Below are 23,095 nucleotides of genomic sequence, written 5' to 3'. Positions count from 1 at the left end.
CCACAATGAAACAAAGAGCGCATTGTGATTTAAATTCTCCGTGTCTATGCTGGAAGCAGCACCTGAGGTTGTCAGAAAAGCTTTACTTTTTACCAAGCTATAATGTTGTAAAGAAGCAGTTTGAACACAGTCACTATTCCTAGTAAAAATAAATGTCTTTGAAAATTTAAAGGTTCACCTTGTTTGCTGTTTGATGGAGGGTTGATACGCACTTTTTTGTGAGTGTGTGTGTGTCTTCAGATGCAGGAGCCACAAAGGATTCAAAAAAGGAAAGTCAGTGTCCAGGTATGGAAGCCTAAAGTGGTCAAAGACATATTAGTATGAATATTTACATTAATTAACTTTATAAAATGTATCGGAAACTACAGCCCCTGTTTATGGGTCGCCAGCTCAACCTGGCACCGCAAGCTTAACATTTTACATTTGACATTATCAGAAAAAAGTGTAGTTATGAATTCAAAATCAATTATGAAATGTGTATTGCAATAAAACATGGAACCAAATGTAATTAGTATGAATGCTTTTTGCAAAAGGACATTTAAAAGAAAAATTGTCAAGAGATAATATGAAGTCCTATAAAACTGTTGTCATGAAAAAAAAACAAAGTAGTGTTTGATAAAGCTTTGTTGAGTTTTAATCCTGTCTTCAATTATTTAATCTATTCAGTGCATATGTATTTCATTAATGTAGCTTTGCCTACATTCAGTACGCCAGTGTCCAGCTGAAGACTATGGCTAAACTAATGTCATTTCCATTTTATACCATTATATACTTAAAGAGAACTGACTGTATTGCATTTCAGAAATAAATATTGTATTTTTAGTCCACTACATATAAAACATTATGTACTTTTGTAAATTGGGCAAATGTATCAAAAGAAGCTAAAATTAGCAATCTAAAAAGGCTCCTTTATGCAATATATGCACATGTTGATGCATCTTGTCAGCATAATGAGTCCTTTTACTTGTAAGTAAGTCATCTGTACATGCTTTCACACTTTCACGTAAGTGATTGAATTTGAATGCAAGAGCTTTTCTTGAAATTCAGTAGTTTTACATTGTTGTACTGCTATGTTCACTTAAGTTAAGGCTTCGACTGCTGCCAGGCAATCAGTTTTGGAGATTTTGGAAATGTCTTCATGCACCTTTTACTGATTAAGATCTGCCTCTAGATCTATTAAGATCTAGTAATGTGTTTATTAGAGAAATGTCATTACTTTTTACTTGAATTTTCTCAAAACTGGTTTGTTACATATTTCAGTCTGAAGAAAAGTGAGAACGAAGGACTATCACAGAGTTGCAAAACTGGTCAATGCATAGCAAAAGCTACAAAAAAAAAAAATCTTATCACTACATTTTTACCTCAGATAGAACCTGAAATCTTTTGCGGTTCAGTGCAGCATAAAACCACAAAGCTCAACAGCATGCAGTGTGTCACATCTCTCCGCACACACTGAAACTCAGATTGCGTTGCGGATGATCCCTTGAACTGTGTAAGAATCACAAATGCTGATATAACACCTGGCATCCATTCATGCCCTGCAGGCAGAGCCACAGAAAGCTGGAATGCAGGTTCCTCTGCAGAACATTAAAACAACTTCATACACCACTTAGATAGATGTCAACAGCAGCTTGGAATCATGCAGTGGCAAGATTTATATCACAAATATAACAGTTCAGGCCCACTTAGGAGTGAGAAGTCCTCCTCTGTAATGCACACTACTCACCTTGGATTCCCATCAAGCAGAAAAGCATATGCACACAAAATGCAGTCAGGGCTGACAGCGGATTGTTTTGTTCCTTTCAGAGAAGTGGAGCTGGTGAGGAATGTATCACTGGAGAAGCTGCTTCTCAGAAAATCTGCCGTGTCGATACTGAATAGATAAGTCGTCCTGAGGAGGAAGAAGTCTTGTTGGACTCATCAGACTGATATATTTCTATTTGACCTCTGCCAAGTCACTTTAAAAAAGAACCTTTATGTTGAGTCAGACTGCAGAGTGAAGGCTACAGAGCCACCGTCATGGCTTCGTATGAAAGAAAAGTGGAGCGGGACAGCTTCTTTTGACCCCATTGAGCCGACAGCTGAACACCTTACAAACTTTCCCTCTTACTCCCCGACAGGCTTAATGGTGAATCGCCATTAAAAGCTCCAGATTGAATGAAAGGCAGATAATGCAGGTGTGAAAGGACACTGAATGGAATATGATTAAAAATGAGAAAATGTTTAATTTTCTCAATGAGCTTTAGAAAATCTTCACAGGCGGTAACTCAGTGACTTTGAAGCGTCCAATCAGTGTTTGAATAGAGGAGCAAATTAAGTATTTTAAAGCCATTTTCCGTGTACCATCAAATGAATTACATTTCTCACCCTTTTTTTCAAATCAATGGGTACATAACTAAGATAAGAGTTTTAATTTCTGATAAGTTGTGCCCAACAGTCTTTGCATTGTCTGTGCGCTAAGTCACTAAAATTGACTTGGCAGGTCAAATATTCAATAGAAAGAAGCCACTTTAATGCTGTCATAAACTTATGTGCATGAAACTTTTGCCCTGTGAATGGTGAAGTTAATAGAAGTTGTTTTTATCTCTTAAAGTACAACTGAAGTGGGTAAAAAAAATGAATTTTTCTGCATGCTAAATGGTATAAAGAGGATTTATTTTAAAGCTGCTCACTTGTTGAGAGAAAATGGACACATGTACCCACCATTTAAGCCAATTCCTGTTGAAGATTTTCCCTCCACACCTCATATGTGGGTGGCAGATGGTGGCTCGCTGGTTGTCACAGAGATAGAAGATGGAAGCGACTGATTTAAAGCAAGCAAACAAGTCCTCTATGAAAGACTGTTGGTTGTACCATAGCAGTTGTAGAAGGAAAAGGAGCTGCTAAATGCATACATTCATACAGCAACAGATTGTCCCTCTCTGCTACTTGTTTGCATGAAAGCATGAGTTGTTAATGTCCTGATAATTATTAGCTTTTCACTACTTGCTAATCGCCCATATAGGCTACTATCTTTTAATGACCACTCTTTATGACACCATTAAAGTTTAGACTTTATAACCTAGTGTACAAAATGACTGTGTTTTGTATTGTGATGACAAATCAACAGAGATTTCTCACCTTATTTCAGCTTGTTGGTTTCATTTAACGGTCGGCTTTAAATCTTGCCAGATTTGATCAACAACAACAAGTAACAAGTCCAACCAGTTTTTCAGACCATTTGTGTATCCGTTTTTTAATTAGCAAATAAGTATAGCACACCTTTGATTGCCTGTTTGTGTAGTTTAACAGCCACAGATAAAGATCCAAATGAATCAAGTGTTGCCACATCCCTTTGAAGTGTAAATGAGCAACTTTTTGCCGGCAAGGCCACAGATAATATGTCAGTGACTATGTTTACATCCACACCGATATTCTACTACTATTCAGAATATTACAATATTCAGAATTTCAGATAAGCACCATATTTAAATAGGATATTCAAAAGTATAACTTTTTATCAGTTTAGCATAATGGGATTAGGACATGAGGGGCATTTTGCGCATTCAGAATATATATGTCAATAAGGGTTTTTCCTGCTAATTGCAGAACAGGGCATCAATAATTCACACACCAACTACCACAAACAAAATAGCTGACAGTGTGCAAGGCTGGGGTAGAAATGCAGGCCTATAGAAAGTCCACATTTTTGTTCAGAAGCATAAACGCTTTTAATGGTCAATTTATTTTGGAATTTTAAACATAATAGAAGACTTGAATATCAACAGGTTTTTGGTTATGAGCACATATTGCAGTGCTGGTCATTTTAGAATGTGGTTGAAGGAATAATAGATGAAGGGTGTATTTGCACAGTCAAACAAGTCTACTATTACCACGAAGATCTGAATAAAACTGATTAGAAATGGTTGCATGTTAATGGAAATATTAGTAGATTGTTCATTTTCATTAGCCATGTAAATGGTCAGGCAGGAATGTTGTGGTTTTTTTAAAAATGAAGACAGAAAGCAGAATATTTTGTGCATGTGAACATAGCTGTTTTTACATCTTCTAAGTGGACCCAAAAATCAGTTAATATAGGCTTGTATGTCAATAAATGTTATGTAAAAGATGAGTGTAGTGAATGTGACATCACCCATTGGTTTGGCGACTATAATTTTGAAGTTTCAAGGTTAGTGTTTGACTGTTTGACTGCCATCTATCTCTGTTGACATGAGCAAGCAATGGATCCAACTAGGCTGATTTATCTTCTATTTCCTTCTAAATCCAACTGTCATTCACAAAATGAACATATATATTGGAGAAGGCACGAAACTACTAACTGACACTGTAAGCTTTGTAGGAAAATGTTTACAGAGATTACCGTTCAGTTGAGAAGCAGGATCATTTCCTCATCCTCTTTGAAATACCTTGACTTCTTTTTGCTACCAGAGGAGTCGCCCCCTGCTGGCTGTTAGAAAGAATGCAGGTTTAAGGCACTTCACTCAGTAGTCACAGAGGTTATGTTCAGCTTGTTCTATACACCTGCATCCCATAATAGAACTTTAAAATGTGCTAAGAAAAAAGACAAGTTGCAATAACAGTGCAACAGCTTTTGGTTTCCAGGTTGTAAAAAAAATCCTGTGGGAGAGGGCATTTTTAAAAATCATTTATGTATACAAAAGTGCTACTGATGGCCTATATTTAGTTGTATATTTCACATAAAATATCCAAAATTGTACATTTAGGCTTGATTATCGAAGTTATAATTTAATTAATGACTTGTTGGCTATTACAGTTTAAAACCTAAAGGGAAATGCAATATTTTTATTATTAAAAGCCCTCCTTTAATGAATTGTTGGCTATTAAAAGTGTGAAACCCATTATTGGCAAAGAGAAAAAATGAACAGCAGACAATGGGATTTTTAAAAACCTGGCAACCAGTATTGTGCCTCAACACTCTACAGTGGGACAGTCATTTATAAACCATTGATGAAACCCTCACATATGTACCTATAATGTTGTCCTTTTCAAACTTGCTTCACTTTTCGAGCTCTGTCTACTAATTAATAGGATTAAACGAGCAGAAAGATAAATGTGGGGCATCAGATGCAGACAACCTGCGCTCTCTTCGCTCCCTGCCAGTCTTCTGTGTTATAATACGGCAGTAAATCTCGGCTCCCCCCGGCTGGCTGATGGGCGGCTCGGCTCGTCGCTGCCCGCCCTGTGGGTGTGTTTAAGGCAAATGGGCCTCTGCATCCACCTGCTAGCGCCCTGCCTCCCTCCAGTCAGGAGCTCCCAACTTTCCAGCGGAGCACACGCTGCGCGCCCGGACCTCCTGGACACGGCGGGGACTTTTTGTTTCCAATTCCTTTTTTAAAAATTTATTCCCACGAGATGTTGAATGTAATCGAGCGAACACGGAATCCACTCGCCTCTCGGTGCCGCACAAGACTGAATTAGAGTAACATTTTTCTTCCTTTTTTTTTCTTTTTGGTGTAATTTTCTTATTGCCAACTCCTGGGCCACGCAGTGCGCACAGGTACAGTCTCCCCTGATCCGCCCCTTAGCAGGGACTGTCCACCAGCCGCGTCGGGATTTTCTATTCTTCTTATTGATTTCAACTTGGAGGGAGAGTGATCGATCTGTTGGAATTGGTTTGTTCAATGACTTGCAGTGTTGGATCTGAACTTATATTCGGAAAGCTGTAAGGTAAGCCTCACCGTTCTATTCCCAAATTAACCTGCTGTATTATGAGTCTTACATAAAATCTTACCTGTTTGCAGCTGCGCGCTCTTTTAAAAATATGATTTATTATTGGCACCATGCGCCCCTGACTGCTTTAATCCCTGTCACACACCTTTCAATATGTAAATATCAATGCATTGTTTAAATTTCGGATTTATCACAACCTGAATTCCCACATGAATCATTATTAGTGTTTATCTAATAGCTGTTCAGTTTACCGTGCGCTCTAATACCACACCAGACTGTTTACAGTTCTGTCTTCCATGTGTAGCCAAGGCTGCCAGTCTGTTACGCACAGATTTCAGTCTAGAGCATGTTTCAGCAACATTCAGATCTTTTGCTTCCATTTTTCAAAAATCTTTGCTGCTGAAAAACAGCGTGGTAAATGTCTAAATATGTGAAGTTTATCCTGTATATTATTATTATCTATGTTTATAGCACACAGATGTTTCTTAATTGAGGTGAAATGTAAAAAATAAAATAAAATGAAAATGCACAGTTTGCTTGAATTTATCTGTGAGTTATAATAACTCCATCACACTGGTCCAGCATGTGCCACTTACTAACCTGCATTTAAAAACACTTAAAGCGTCAGCAGATGTGACTTATACTAATGTGGTGGACTCATATGTTTCCATAAATGTTCCTTGTGTAAACTTGAGCTTAACACGTTCAGATTTTCTCAGAGTATCTCCAGTTTACGTGGCTTTGTGGGAATAACATGAGTCGGCTGTGAGTGTTTCACAATCCCCAGTGTCTTTTGTGAGCAGTGCCTTGTTTGATTTCATGTGCTTGTGTGAAGGACTTGGTCTCTGTCTCAGAATAAACAGCTGGATGGTTAACAAATTGTGAGTAAACAGCTGAGGTTTAAACAGCTGCTTTATGCTCATAAATCCGCTCCAGCCGACCCGTCTGTGGACTCTGAGGTCTCTGATGGTGCGTCTGAGATGGAGTCCAAAAAGTGCAGAGTTTGGGGACTTTACAGACTGTGAAGGTCCAGCCAGTGAGGAAAGGATGCTTTATGGGAACACAGAGTTGGAAAAAAGTTTCAATCTGCAAGAGGCGCCCTGTTAGACTACTCTTTCTGATGATCCGTGTGTGAATCACCGGTTGCTCCCTGATGTTTATCATTCATTAACCCCAGACTTAATTGATGGGCACCGCTGCATTGTCAGGGAGGCTGGCTGAGCTGCCCCAGTGAGTGCCTGAGGCTGTCATCGTTTGTAACCCCTTCAGCAAGTCTTTAAGCAACAAGTAAGAATTGTAGTTTTAATTGCACCCAATCACAAGCTTGTCTTTTTTTCCTCTACCAAGCAAGAGAGACGAGGTAGAACCTGGTATTAGGTGCACCCATAATTACAGAGCAGCGGTGCACACGTGTGGTGTCATGAAGCAGGAATGTGTTGTCAGGAGAAAAGCTTCCCTCAGTAGAGTCGGCGTGATCTTGCCATCAGTTTGTTGCGCTCTGAAACACAAACATAATTTTTACCAAATGGAAATGTGTGCACATCTCAAAAAAAATAAAAAACTTGGCTCCTCTCCATCAGGACTTGTTGGTGTTATAAAGCTCCCAGAAATCTGGGCGTAATCTCTTCACCTCAGTGCTTTATCGCCTAAACCTCACATGGATGGGGCCCCTGGGAGCCACTGATTTGACAAGTCGCATAAATTAATAAACAGGACTTATTGTGGCAGATTCTGAGACACATTTGTTTTTTGTCTCTACAGATTTTTTAAAATTTAAAACCACTCTTTGGGTGCTATTGGAGGTTGGTGCACCATGCAGCTGGACGGTCTGTGCACGGTCCTCCTGGCACTGTCCAGCTTGGCTTTCGGGAACCAAGTGAGCAACGACCCACTGGCCGCTCCCCGAGTCTTCATCTCCTTCAAAGGTAGGAACCTAGACCTCCTCCTCCTCCTCCTCCTCCTCCTCCTCTTCCAATCTCCTCTTCCTTTTCGTGCCTCTCATTCTTGATTTGCTGCTGCTTCCCTTATATTTCCAGCTGTCTTGATTCAGTGTCGGTTTCTTAAACTCTGCCATGTGTTTGCTCAGTGAATGACTGATGGCATGACAGTTGTGGAATTGGAGCGATTGTGGCTTTGATAAGTGCTGAAGGGTTTTGCAGAGGAAGAACTTAGAGCATCACTTGAGCCGTACCGAGCAGACCGCAAACAAATCATGCAGCCCCCTCCTTCCCCGCCTTTCTCGGACCTCCAGGCCGTGTAATAACCACCAGATGCTTCCACTAGCCTATATTGCACAAACAATTAAAAACACAAACAGTGACTGAGCACGATGCACATGTTGAGGATTGTGTATGCCTTGTTCATTCTGAGACAATACACGTGATTATTGTTTTAGTGAATGAAAGGCAGCATCTTTATCTTCAATCATCTGTATTATAGAATCCCTAAATTGGAGCCACAAAAAAGAGATGGGATAATAAGCAGCGTGTAATAACTCTATCGCCATTATGTGATTATTCCCCTGGTGAGGCTGACGTGTACTTTAGGGGTCTGCGTTTGTGTGTTTCAGCGGCCGTGCAGATTAGGTAAGATGGGTTGCCGGGTTCTCCGGGGTGCAGAGGGAGAGAGAGGGTATTATCAAGAGCAAATTGCCAGGATCAGCCAAGCAGAGCAACGGTCCCCGGGGCCTGTCCTGCTCGGAGATCAAGTCTTTGATTAGCATCCAGAGAAAAGCCGAGGGAGCGAGCAGCAGCAGCGCCCCTGTTTGCTTTGCTTTCCGTTTCCCAGTGCTCCCTGGTAGGACAAGTTGACTTAATTAAGTGGACTGGCACGGTTCATTGTTGAAGGCGTTTTCCTGCTTTAATCAAGTGGGATTTAACACATCAGTGAGCACACATTCAGAGCTCAGCAATTTTTTTCATTCTCCAGATATCATTTTAGTCAAAGGGCCGTGTTGTTTTTGGAGAGCTGTGTAAATTGTGTGTGTTTTCTTTCTTCACTCTAAAGGCTTTTTTCTACGAGCAGAGAAGCTTGTGTATAGGCGCATCTTTGGATGGCTGAACTCACCTCGAAATATATCTGAAAGCAGCGAACTACAGCCAGCGTTCTTTGGCTGACAGGGAAAAAAGCTCAGCTCTGCTGCTTACCTGTGTGTGTTTGCCTCTCTAGTCAATATGAATTTCACAGTCTACTGCTGCTGCCTCTCTCAAAGGAATGCACCCCCCTCTCCATTCAATATTATGACTCTCTCTGCCTTAATTGCTTTTTGAGAGGCCCATGTAGTCCTTACCTTGGCAAGCCGACTGCACTTCCCCTGATGCATCATGATGTGTTAAGTTTTTGCTTGAGCTGTTTGGGACGGCGGTTTGCCTCTGAGCAAGCAGCAGCTTTAATGGAACACAGTGTGAAGACAAGTGTGGACGATGTGCAGCTTTTTAATGCGCAACTGCAGGAAGGTTAATTATGAGGTCCTAGTTTATAATTATTGATCATTATGCCAGCGAGTCATACTGCGCAGAAAAACTTAAATAGCAGCTATAAACCGGCACGTCTCTCTGGGTGTTAAACTGAACACATGTTCCAAACTGATTAACTTGGTAGCTGAGGAGCGAGGTTAAGAACCATGACCTCCATCTGGGAGGCCCTCACTCCCCTATTAAAGCAGGTAGAGTAAATCATGGGACCTAATTGCTTTACTTTTGCTCCATGAAGTGTGCAGCGCTTTTATGAGGGGAAAACACATTATGTGATATGGAGGAAAAGCAGTCTCAAATCACTCAGAGGACACAGGAAGTTGAGCAATGTATCTGCTTATGCACATTTCAAAAAGATTAGTGTTTGTAAAGTCTGACGGATAAACCTTAGGCGTAGACTTTGTTCAGGCTTATCACGTCTTTTGAGCTTGTAAGCTGAGGAGAAAGGGCAGAGTGAGCAAAGCAAAAGAAGCCCGCCTTAGTTTAAACAGCAAGTGGTTGTAATCAGTATCAGATGAGCACACTGAGTGTTTCAAACAATGAGGAGAGGAAGCAAAGCAAATCCACCAAATATAATCACTTGACATTTTAGTGCTGGCTCAGACAAGAGAGACTCATATCAGATAGTTTCCCTGGAGGTGCTGAGAAGTTTATACACTTGATTCTAAAGCGAGACATTCGATTGTGAAATTATTCCTGTTTTGAACAAATGGCAACATTTCAAAATAAAATGCTTCGCTTTTTAAAGAACAGAGGAAAATATTCAAACTGTGATTTTACAATTGTGATTTAATTTGTGATTATATTTTTGACAACATTTACTGTGTAATAGATTTATAATGTGATTGTGCATCCAAAGCAGGAAAGTTTAAACTGTGAGCCAGATGTGCTGCAAAATGTATGTAGTGTGGCTATTGAATAACAAGTCTGATTTTCTGTTAGCTGGACTACAGTATGCATGCCTGAAACATGTAATATATATTGATTAATGGGGAAACATTAACCCAAGACATTTTAAATATACTTTAATTAAATGAAGGTGAATTTCAGCATTAGTCTCATTAATTAATAGCCAAAACTCATATATCTTACACTGTTGCATTGCATTGTTTCAAACTGCGATTTGGATTTGAGGTGGAAACAGAAATTGGAGTAGAAAAAAATAGAAAAGCATGCAGCAATTTCTCTGCATAAAGTGTCTACACTTGACTGAAAAGGAAAAGTTACTAAATGGGACAAAGTGCAATGAAAACAAACTGACTGAATTAGCTGTGAAGCCTGACACCTACGCTCCATTGTCCACTGAAGCTTCCAATGAAGAGATGAAACACTGCAACAGACAAAACGTCACATCAGTGTTGTTTCCTCAGATATATACTTAAACATACAGGTCAGATTTTCATTATGTTTTCTGCACTTTTTTTCCACTGGCGTTATTGTGATTACTTTGTTTTCATCTTCAGTCAGCGGTCTAATGACACGTGAGAACTAGCACCATCAGCTGTTTACCGCAATGTAATTCATCAAAATCGTTTTTCACATTTACCTGCCGAATGGAACTTTAGTCTCCCTCTTCTAGCAGTTAGAGTAATTAGACAAACACTGTCTACACATACTTATGCTTGCAGCATCAAAAACTTTAGTTCTTCCATCACAGGCTCCATGATACTCTTAGTTGCTGGAGTCTTCTCCTTCTCCGTTGCTACAGTTGCTCTTCTCTTTAGCTTTGGTGGAAATGTTGTTACAAAGACCAGATTTAAAACTCCAGCATACTGTGAAATGTGGACAGATTTACCTGCCAGCAAGAGACTTAATCTGCACTGGGTGAACTTGAACATACATTTAGCTTTAATGTTTTCTCATGTTTTGTCAAAATTTCTGAAAACTTGGTTCAAACTTTCTGTAAATTTAACTGGAAACCTAGCTGTCAAACCAATCACGTTCTGGCATCTTTCTTATCTTGTCATTCCTGATTTAATTCTGGTCAAATGTAGTCACCACCAGATTGTCCCATTTTGCAAAGCTGCTGTCACTGAAGTGAAATGCTGAACTAACATGTCAAAGGATTGCGAGAGTGCTGCTTCGCCTCCCTATGAGGCTCCTAACTCATTCAAGTGCTGCTGTAGCATGAATCCATTAAAGGGTCAACTGATTTAGATTCTCATCCCTGTATCACACTGTGAGGTACAGAAAACAACATTCTCTAAATGGACAAAAGACTCCTGGGAATTTTTTGGAGTGCCATGTTTTGTAAAGAGTGTAACATTACTGCTGTTGGCCCACATTCCCACTATGACATGTTTCATTTCATGCATTAAGCAGATCCAAATCTAAATCCATACTTAAGGCTCTGCTATTTCTAGCCCTATACCTCCCGTGAACCTCTGCCTCATCTGGGCTGCCGTGACTTCATTCACGTAAAATAATCACTGACCATCGCTTGTGCACTCTATGCAGCTGTTTACATGTGTGTAACTGGTAAATAAAAACCTACCATGTGGAGTTTTCCTCAGCAGATGAACAGGCAGCAGGGTCAGGAATCTCCATGATTGTAAGTTTTCACTCTGAGCAGCCACACAGACGTAACGTGCTGCTGAGGGTGGAGCCATGTCTAACACCACAGAGAGCATGTGAGAATTAACACAGCACACCTCTTACCTTTCCCTCGTTTGGTGTTAATGAAATTTAGAACGGCTGCTCTGACAACTGCAGCAATGGAATTATGGTCTCTTCTACAAAGGAAAAGTCCTTTAAATGCCATAACATCATTGGGATTACAGCACGCTCCCTCCCTCCTCCCTCCAAGTACCCGTAAGGCCAAATCCACTGGGATGTCACCAGAATGTGGGTCAGGTTTGCAACAATACACTCGCTCAGTGCCGCCAGTGCAGGTGGCGGTAAAAGAAAACTGCTCTGGCTCGTCATTATTCCAAATATTTCTCATCTGCACGCCCTCCTGTGAAAGGCTAACAGCAGGATACTATTTTTACTCCTCAGAAAAGTCTTTAGGCTATATTGGGTGTGAGCGCATGTGTGTGTTTGTGTGGGTGGGCGGCGGCATAGAGGGTTAGAAACTCCCCTTTGGGGTTGAATGCCATTCATTCTGGTATGTGTCGGCCCTTATTGTGCGGTAAGTGTGTTTCTGAAGCGTGTTATTTGGCTTTTAATTCCCTGGAAAAATAACGAATGAGGATTAAATCTGAAAATATGATTTAAAAAAGCAGCTTAGGAGTCTTGTTTTGATAAATCAGCAGGTTGCTATCAGTTCAGCTCTGAGTTTGCCCTTTTACTGCCACCTTGTCACTTAGACTAGTAAATGTTTAAACTGTTACTGCTGTTGTTAACGGAATGTGTTCAAGTGGTCACTTTCTTCTTTGAAGGAGGTATTGTGGTTATAATTCTATTATGCTCTTATCACTGTTGACGTGATTAGATATAACAGCATGAACATTAAAAATAATTGCCTGTTTGAGCGACCTAATTGTGGTTTTCTTTAGTTAGTTTTACACCACAAACTTTTCCTGTGAATTCAATGCACCGTCACTTATTTGCTCAACGTGGTCATCACAGATGAACTCCCTGCTCAGCCTCCTGTTTCCGTTTCATGTTGCAGGACTAATTTACCTCAAACACACTGGCAGACCTTCACTCTAACTGTAATGTTGCAGTTATTGTCCGACCACATGTAGAAGCCACGAAACCGCTGCCCCAGTAGTCTGGCACTGCTGCTGATGTTTGGCTGTGATCTCTAATTACTGTTTGTGAGAGCCGTATATCCCCACAGCAGCAAAGTAATGACTGACAAAGCACTGAGAACCACTATTACTTTGGCCATGTCCCAGACCTCAGCTTGTCTCCACAGCAGCAAAGCCCAGTTATATGTAGTGTAAAATTCTCTGCTCCCTCAGCAGGCACACAGAAGCCATTTGTAGCGCCGTGGTTAACCACTGAACGCAATCGGTGGGGTGGTGATGGTGGTTTAAGTGCAAACGCAGCTTGGTCCGGAGCAACTTGCACTCTGCTTTGATCAATCTGTCAAGACCGTCACTTAATTGTAAGGTCCTGGTTGGCCTGAAGCTATTCTTAGTGGCGTAAAACATTTTAAATTCGATTAAATTGCTTAGTGAAGAGTGTTCATATTAGAGCAAAAAGGAGGTCTACTCTTTTAGAAACAGTGTTAATCCTCCTCTCTTGTGAATATGATGTAAGAACCTTCCCTTTTACCTCTAGTTTGTGTTGATTTGTGCATTTGTTGTTTGTAAGAGCAGCACTCCAAACTGTATGGAGACAGACTGTGTTGCATTTAAATCCACTCATCACTATAGAAGATTTTAGGATTGGTGCATGCTACATATGGCTTTACTTGTGTATTAGATTACTGTAAAATGCCAAACCCTTTCTTACAGAGTTTTCATATTGCTTCATATCTGTGCTGAAAAACAATAAGTGCAGATGTCTGCAAAAAAAATCCACATCAGGATAGGGTGCAGCCCACCTTGAAATGCATTTATCTCGTTGTCAAAGTTAATCTCTGAGCATGTCGCGATGTCTTTGCACTTCATTGAATTCTGTTCAATTTTTGCAGCAATTGCGCATGAAATCAAACATGATTGCCGTCCGGTCACAGTCCTCATCCAACTTTAAGCATGAAAGATTATCTAATCAGAGATAATCACTGAGCACTGTATATGTCCGATAGCTCCAGACTGACAGGTCAGGAATCAGAAATCGATTATCTGTCTGTTCCTGAGTCGTTGACACCGTAACTCTGCCCACTATTTGACGGATGACTGAAAGGACCATGATTACATTTTATTTCCAGACCAGTTAGTACATCGTTTTGATTGGAATGCCTTTAAGGCACCAGTGAGGTTCAGTGCAGTGGATTTTATACATTCCAGCAAGCTTTATCCGCAACAATGTTATGTATGTGCTTCATGACTGCATTAAATGTTGCACAAATTCATCTCAATAAAGTTTTGCAAATAAACGAAACTGTATTTTAATCTGCCGGCTATAAACAGCAGCATTACAGAAGTACCGCTGCCATTCTCACCCCTCTGCTGTCAGGTATATGTGTGGGACAGACGTGTGATATTCCCTGAAAAAAGATGAGTATGTTGGCACCTTTCAGCACATGGCCCCCTGAATCCAGCAGTAATCTCATGTCCCATCTCTAATGGTGCCAATTTCCCTCTGCAAATAAAAAATCGCGGTCATGGTGTCATCTCATAGCTGCAGCAGCCAACCATTAGCTCTGTCTGCAGCTCTACCAGGCACTGATGCTGCAGCTCCTGGAATATCTGTTTTATTCTCTCCTTGCCATGGCTGTTAAATGCACACAAGCCTTCCTTTATGACGATCCATGAATTGAGTCATTGTATTTCAGCGTTACAGAATATAGCCACTTGGCACCTTGCTCTACTTGATTTTCATGCCATATGGCTGCAAGGTTGTAAAGTCTATCGTAGCTTGCTGCTTGGGTGGTCCTAAAGTTTGATAAAAGAGGAAGTCGTATCAGTGCTTGGATTATTTTTCCCCGACATATGGCCAGGGGTTTGCTGGGTATTTTTTGTGTGTGTGCAGAAGTGTTAGCAGATAACAAGGTCTTACTCTTCTCTGGGGGATTACAGAGGAGGTGACAGTCTAAATATAGTCTAACAAGGGCTGCAGCTACAACTGTTTCATCATTAATCTGGCATTATTTTCTCAGTTAATCAGTTCATCATTTAATTGTTAAAAGGCCTTTCACAATTTCTAGGTACCCAAAGTGGTATCTTCAAATTGCTTGTTTTGACCACCCTTTAGGCCAGAGATATTCATTTCTCTGTCACATAGGACAAGGCAAAAGCTGCAACCAGGAGATAAGTGGTACCTTTGCTATCAAAATAGCTGCAGGTTCATTTTCTCATGAGCGCCTGAATGATTAATCAAACTAAACAGTGCAGCTCAGCTCACGTCTAACTCATCTTGGGATGTTTCGTACAGTTCTGTCTTCCCTCTACTACCCATTTCTCTTCCTTGGCATGGGAACAGAGAGTAAATGCACAGGGACCAGGCTGTTTGGAATTTCTTGCATGGCAGCGTCGCTCTCTTTTAGCATCTGCGGAAAGAAGGATATGTTGTGTTAAGAGTGTGGAGTCCCCTCTTTGGTAAGGGTTTCACCTGTGGAACAGCTTCCTGAGTCGGGTTACGGACTCTGCCTGCAGATCGCCAGTGAAACTGAGATTGTCTCTCAAAGACTGAGGACCCAGTGTTGTCTGTCCGTCTTGTCTTTCATGGCCGTGTTGTTGCATCTGTTGCCCCACACCCTGAAACCCCCTCCTCACCAGACTGGAAAATACCAGCCAAATAGTCCAGATACTGTGAATCACTCTCTCTTAGCATAGCATCTTTTCCACATATGTTTTTATTTATGGAGCTACTATTGTACTATATCCGGCTTTACATGAAGTGGGCAGAAACACAGAGTTGGAGCATTACAAATCACAAACAGAGCAGAGCTGATGCAACGCTGTCTTTTATGCTTATACAGAATATGGACCAAGATGTTAGAGTGCTAAACGATTCCACGCACTAAGACGGCGCTTGGGTATTTTCTGTAATCACAAAAGCTGCCAGGAGAAGCTTTTTCTCTCAGTATGGTAGCTGGAGACCATGTCAGTCACATCGTGGGAGCTCTGTCAGGTGTGATTAAACTTTATGAAACTTCTCAGTGATGCAGAGAAACCCGTCATTCTCCATCTTTTGTTATGGTACAACCCTTGCCCTTTGTTCAGGAAATTGTTAATAGACAATTATCTTTTCAGGTTTGACATATTGGTGACGATGTTGGTATCTAATACGTTTGCCAAGCTTCAAGGTTGGTCTTTTTTCTAGGTGGCATAATTATGACTTCCTGAGGGACTTCAAGTCTTTTCTCACCTGTGAAAACAGGGCATTATTAGAGACTGGATGGACAGGTTGAGGATTCAGACGAGCTTTGTCTCTGCCCCGCCGCTGGGTCTGAACATTGTGTATTCTTAGCACTAGTGTTTCTCTTGTGGCAGATTAAGGTGTCAGGTAGAATAATGGTCCAGACAGATTAGACGGGTTCTTGGATTCAACTCAAACCTGCACCCAAGTTTTACAAAAGGGTCTATGCTTTAGAATGTGATGCCGTGTATTTTCTTTTACACAAGTGTTACTCAAGGGAAACAGGGTGAATTAGTGGAAAAGATGGGAAGCAGTCTATAGAGGTGGGGGTAAGAATATGTGAGGGGAAAATGAGTTCTGTTGCCAACTAGGTGAATGTCTCTGAGCTGAGGCTCTGCTATGAAGCGCTTCTTTGTGTTGTCATCTGGACAGAGGGACCTAAGACATTGTCCTGTCTTAGATTGTTAGACAAGAAATCACTCTTGTTTTCTGGTGCATGAAAAAGTGGACTAAATTCAAGTTTTAGTCATCTCCTATCAGTTATACAGTACATCCCTTGAAGCCAACTTGTCAAAGTAACCCTTTGCAACTCATCGAGAATGCTGTAAACCGACTTGTCTTCAACCTCTGCAAATTCTCCAGTTTCACCTCTCTCCTTCCACTGGTTGTCAGTAGCAGCTCGTATCACATTCAGAGCCCAATGCTGCCAGCTTTTGAAAGTATCTTCCCTCTTCCTCTCTGGCCCTGTACCTCCAGGCCTGTGGCTCCAGCCCTGCACACCACACCAGCCCCTCCCTGCTCTGCGTTAAGGTGCAGGAAGGCACTTGGCTCGCTCTTTGTTACAAAAAGCCAAGTCATCACTTGTTTGCTCTTGTTCCTTCCTTCCGGCTCCCGATTAGTTACCTCTCTCCAGCCTGAACAGTACAGTCACTCCCTTTCTGTGGTTGTTGGCTCATCTGTTTTAAAAGTATCACCTTCATACTTCTGAATCATATCCAGTCTCAACACTTTGGCTCACACTACCTGCTCAGGAAAGGCTTGTCTTTGTGTCTTTGGATTGGATCGTATTCATGTTGCATCACACTTTCTCCTTACATGGCCACCTAAAGGCTCACACCATTAGATCCACACTCTAGTCACCAATTGTTGGATGTAAATCTTTGGATTTTGGAATTAAAGTTTATGTACTCTCCTGCCCTGTAGCTACTGTTATTCAATTTGACGTTTCCACAAGCATTCAAGATTAAAGCTGTGTCACTACTGAACAGGCCTGTTCCAATGGATGAGGCACCTTCAATACAAGTGCACATGGATGGTTGTTCAAAGCCTGTCTCCAGGCTGCATTCATCCATCCCTGAAGACGTTAAGTATATGGGAGTTTCTTAGAAAGGTCAAGTGGGAGAGCATGACCCTGACTGGGAAGGTCAAGGCCACTGCACCTCTCTGATCTACAACCTCAACATAATCTGTCACCCTCTGTCAGTGGGGGATTGAGTTTCAGATGCGATTTTCCTCTCAGACTTGGGCCCACTGACAAGTCCTACAGTAAATAGACCAAGGCTCAGACGGTGCAATGAACTGTCAACTCGAAATGAGACAGGAAAAGATAAAGTCAATGAAAAGTTGTGCAGGACGATCAGTTTGTCAGTTGCTGAAGCAGACATATCACATATCTCAATGAAACTGAGGCTCCAAAAATACAGTAAGTATTTGAATTTAACATCTTATCAATATTTGAACAATTTTTATACATTTGCTATGTTAAAGTTTCAAATATAACTAATGTCTTGGTCCAATGGGGCCCAAGATTGTTGACAATGGTCCGTCTACTGCCTTGTGTGGTAATTTGCTGGTCTCTGTGTGTGAACGAGTGACAAATGGTGACAAAGTCTTTTGGAATAAACACTACATAAATGCAACAGTTTATGATTTGGGGAGTTTTTTTTGGCTCCTTTCTACTGTTGCAAAGTGTTTGCTCAAAGGAAATCCAAAAGGAAAAAAGGATTGTTGAGTTTTCTATTTAAAATGTGTCAGGCCTTCACCTTTGTTACGTACTATGAGACAACTTATGATGTGAATTGGTGCTATATAAATAAAAATGAATTGAAATTAATGTTGATATAGTTTGCAAAAATACTGATTACACAAACATTATGTCTCTCCAGTGATGGTGAAGTCATTTGCTGACATGCGGCCTTGGTCCCTAATGGAAAGGCTGAGTGTGTTCAAAACATGAATGTGTAGTGTTCAAGAATAGAAACAATGCCTAAAAACACTCTTCAGCTGCAACTTGTGCTCTATGTATGATGTGCCTGCAGTTAATCAGTGGTTAATCAGTGCAGTCAGTTGCATTGATTGGACTGGATTACGTATTAGATCAAAAGCTGAAACATCAGACTGATCGGAGCCAGGCTTGGTATAATTTGGCTTTGTGTTACACTTCCATAAAGTTCCCACCTTTATGATCGAATGCAGACACGGAGCAGCATTTGACCCTCTTTGCACAGGAAAACACAAAGAATCTATGTTCAAGTTTTCATTTGGTAAATTTGCTCAGCAAATGCTTGGTATCCAGCCATGTGGTTTTGTTTGAGAGTCGGAGGGAAAGTAGTTTAGAGAGCAGAAACTGCATGCTGCACAGATCATTGTTTCAGAGTTCACTCGAGCATCTAAGGAGTAAATTGCAGTCAGCATTTCACCTCCCATCCAAACCTTTCAGCATGTTTGCTCCCTGCTTCCCACCTCCTCATCTGGCCACTGATGAGGTCATACACTATTCCACTTTGGTAAGGGGAAATGAGGCTGTTTGGAAGACACACTGAAGAGTTGAGCACATAAGAGTCCTCAGGCATAATACAATGCATGCACTTTGATGCCTTTGTAGTGGCGTGGTTTTTGAAATGCTGATTTGGAGATTTCTCTCTGGCTGCCTCTTGCGTGTTGGTGGAGTAGGTGTTAATTACAGTGTGTGGGGATGGACTCTCGATCACACCCATTGAGTCCGAGTCGGGGCCAGCGGTGACCCCCCGACAGGCGGTTTTTGTCGTCCTTTCAGGCCCCCTCCTGCAGCGGTGCCTCCTCTTGATTGGTGAAGGAGTAAAAAAAGTGGGGGAAACCTGGCATGCAATTCCCCTTGTTGTTGTTGTTGTTTGGCGTCGCCCACACACTCTTCCCCCTGTGAAGGTCCTATAGCTGCAGGGGCGTTTGTGTAGGTTTGCCTCTTATTCACAGAAGTTCATTCACATTCTGGGAGACCTGGGGGTGGGCGTCAAACTGGCATCAGGCCTTTTTTTGTCAATGAATGCGGTGGACAGCATCCCGCAGGCCTTTCTCTGAGCTGCCTATAGATTCCTCAGTCCAGGTCCAAGGAGCACCACTGAGGAGCTGCAAAGAGAGGACAGAGGTTTAGAGTGGAGGTGAAAAATGAGATCCTGGATGGAGGGAAATAAAAGTCAGGAGGAGCAAAAAGGACTGTTTACATCCTCCATTCCAGCCTGGCGTGTTGCCAAACCAACAGTGGGCCATGTGTTGCAATATGAAAGCACGGAGGATTATGAGCATCAGGGGGATTGTTTGTGAAACTATTTGGTAATGCCCTAATGTTGCTCACTTTGCTCAGACACTCACATCCCCTTCTTTGATTCTCTGATCTCCCTGCTTGTCTGAGCGAGATGTACATGTTCTTGAGCTCTCCGAGTCTCTCATTGTTTTGTTAATCTTCAGATGAGAGGGGGTGGTGTTACTGTGTGTCTAAGTCCCTGTTTGACTTCTTAACTCAGTTGCTTGTTTTCTCGCTTAGCTCTTCAATGGAGGGTTAATGAATACTTTATTGCCACTTTACTGTCTGGATCTTAGTGGCCGTATTTAATTTCCCCCCTAGGGACGTCCTGTGGCGTTTCCCAGAGTTTTCGGTGCAGCCTACTTTGCATTTTCTTTCTGTGAGAAGACAAACGGGCCTAGAGTCCAAGATGAAGCGCTCTGACGGAGGGAGGGTAAGACAGAGAAAGGGGACAGCGAGAGGAAGGCAAAGCGAGGGCTAGGATTTCACTCCTACTTCTTTCCCTCCGAGCTCTGAATCAGTCCAAAGTCTCTCTCATGGGCTACAGTGTGGATCAGGTTTTACCCCCACTCGTCTTCTCCCACCTTCCAAAGTTCTGGCATGTGTATGTTTCATCTTCCAGGGTGGAAATAAAAGACAGACAGCCCGGGTGCACAGTGAGGAATAGAGTTGCAGGAAGTGAAAAAGTTTGTTGGATGAGCTTTCCAGGTTAGAAAGTAAAGTTGCACACAGAGAAAGTCCCGTCGGTAACGGTACACTGTTGGACGTGTCCATATTCTGTCACTTAGCCGGAGTTCGGATCCACTGGTGTGCAATCAGGCAGCCCTCCATACATTTGTCACCATTGTGGTTGTACTTCTGCTCTAACAAACTCCCAACTCCACCTCAAGTTGCTAATGACTGATATCGTCACCCACCTTTGAAAGTGTTTCTGCTCATAACTCTGTCAGACGGAGCTCTGTAACGCAGCTCAACTGTGACGAGTGTTTGCTGTTTTAAAGCCTGTAATTAAGTCAGTTAAACTCCCCTTTTTCCATCACAGCGCTCAGCCACAGAAAAGGGTTCTAGGGGGTCCCAGTGCCCACCTCCGTCTCGCACTGGACCCCGTGGTGAGCGATGGCTTTTTAATGGAGGCCTCCCAGCTGCAAAAAAAAGAAAGCCAGTGGAACCAACCCGAGGGGAATATTTGAAAGTTTGGCAAAAAGAGCAGTGATGAATAAGCAGCCCTTCCTGTTTTCTTAAATGTGGAAGTCGCATTGAGCAAAGGTAATTGATCGGAACTAATTAGCGGCTCAGAGATAAACGATGGTTAGGTGAGATGCTGCGCTTTTAATGGCACACTGTGGGGACTGAGCGCTCAGTGGAATTAACTCTTCAGTAGCCGTGTCGAGGCTCATGGTGAAGCTCAGCCGTGTGTTTGTGTTTGTAGGATCAACTCCAAGGTGCCTCAGTACTCACCAGGAGTGCTGGAGTGTGTGGAAATTGTGCGTAAATCTAAGAAAAGCAATTACTTTCCAACATGTTTTTTTATAGGGAATGTGTTGCATTAGAATTAAAACTTACTGTTGTGCAATGCTGGGACTTGCAGTGGTGCAGCAGGTGCTTTCAATTCAAACACTTGTCGCTTTTTATGTGACGGTGGATGTGGTCTTTTGACCCAGGGTTCCATACATGGACTCTCATTAGAAACAACACATATATTGTATGTTCTTCCACAACACAATCAGAGAGCCGAAACACAGCCAGAAGTAATTATACGGTTTGCAGGGCTGAAGGAAGAGCGGGAGTAACTTTTGACAGGAGCTATAGCAAGAGTGCAGTAAAATCAACATGGGAGCAGAAAACCGTGTAAAATTTCAAATTATACCCAGGTTAAGTTGCATAATATCAACTTGCTATTCTCACCTTTTCAAAACATGACAGAAAGAAAAGAATCCAACTACCAAGTTACACACGTGGACAAAATTGTTGGTACCCCTCAGTTAAAGAAGGAAAAACCCACAATTCTCACTGAAATCACTTGAAACTCACAAAAGTAACAATAAATAAAAATTTATTGAAAATTAAATAATCAAAAACAGCCATCACTTTTGAATTGTTGATTAACATAATTATTTAAAAAAACAAACTAATGAAACAGGCCTGGACAAAAATGATGGTACCTCTATAAAAGATTGAAAACTATTTGACCAGAGTGACATGATTAACTCAGGTGTGTCATTTAATTGACATCACAGGTGTTTCCAAACTCATAATCAGTCAGTCTGCCTATTTAAAGGGAGACAAGTAGTCACCCTGCTGTTTGGTGAAAAGGTGTGTACCACACTGAACATGGACAACAGAAAGCGAAGGAGAGAATTGTCCCAGGACATCCGAAAAAAAATGATAGACAAACATCTTAAAGGTAAAGGCTATAAGACCATCTCTAAACAGCTTGAAGTTCCTGTGACAACAGTGGCTCATATTATTCAGAAGTTCAAGACCCACGGGACAGTAGCCAACCTCCCTGGACGTGGCCGCAAGAGGAAAATTGATGACAAATTGAAGAGACGGATCGTTGGAATTGTATCCAAAGAGCCCAGAGCAACCTCCAAAGAAATTAAAGGTGAACTCCAAGGCCAAGGTACATCAGTGTCAGATCGCACCATTCGTCGTTGTTTGAGCCAAAGTGGACTTCATGGGAGACGACCAAGGAGGACACCACTGCTGAAAAAAACTCATAAAAAAGCCAGACTGGAATTTGCAAAAATGCATGTTGACAAGCCACAAAGCTTCTGGGAGAATGTCCTTTGGACAGATGAGACCAAACTGGAGCTTTTTGGTAAGGCACATCAACTCTATGTTCATAGACTCAAAAACCAAGCATACGAAGAAAAGAACACTGTCCCTACGGTGAAACATGGAGGAGGCTCAGTAATGTTTTGGGGCTGCTTTGCTGCATCTGGCACAGGGTGTCTTGAAAGTGTGCAAGGTACGATGAAATCTGAAGACTATCAAGGCATTCTGGAGAGAAATGTGCTGCCTAGTGTCAGAAAGCTTGGTCTCAGTCGCAGGTCATGGGTCTTCCAACAGGACAACGATCCAAAACACACAGCCAAAAACACCCAAGAATGGCTGAGAGAAAAGCGTTGGACTATTCTAAAGTGGCCTTCTATGAGCCCAGATCTGAATCCCATTGAACATATGTGGAAGGAGCTGAAACATGCCATTTGGAGAAGACACCCATCAAACCTGAGACAACTGGAGCTGTTTGCTCATGAGGAGTGGGCCAAAATACCTGTTGACAGCTGCAGAACGCTCATTGACAAATACAGAAATCGTTTAATTGCAGTGATTGCCTCAAAAGGTTGTGCAACAAAATATTAAGTTATGGGTACCATCATTTTTGTCCAGGCCTGTTTCATTAGTTTGTTTTTTTAAATAATTATGTTAATCAACAATTCAAAAGTGATGGCTG

General features: G+C 41.7%; 1 protein-coding gene across 1 annotated transcript in view; it reads left to right on the top strand.

The window, feature by feature from the left end:
- The first annotated feature begins 5,248 nt into the window (after positions 1-5,248).
- The window catches only part of sema3fb (sema domain, immunoglobulin domain (Ig), short basic domain, secreted, (semaphorin) 3Fb), a 66,498-nt gene continuing 48,651 nt past the window's right edge, over positions 5,249-23,095 (top strand). The window contains 2 exon segments of the mRNA XM_022188864.2: positions 5,249-5,688; positions 7,453-7,616. Coding sequence (XP_022044556.2) covers positions 7,505-7,616 — 112 coding nt within the window. The 5' untranslated portion in view covers positions 5,249-5,688; positions 7,453-7,504.

Source organism: Acanthochromis polyacanthus, chromosome 5 (assembly GCF_021347895.1).
Source record: "Acanthochromis polyacanthus isolate Apoly-LR-REF ecotype Palm Island chromosome 5, KAUST_Apoly_ChrSc, whole genome shotgun sequence".
NCBI classification, from domain to species: Eukaryota; Metazoa; Chordata; class Actinopteri; family Pomacentridae; genus Acanthochromis; species Acanthochromis polyacanthus.
Note: the sequence above shows the minus strand (reverse complement) of the source record. Positions and strands in the feature narration are given on the sequence as shown.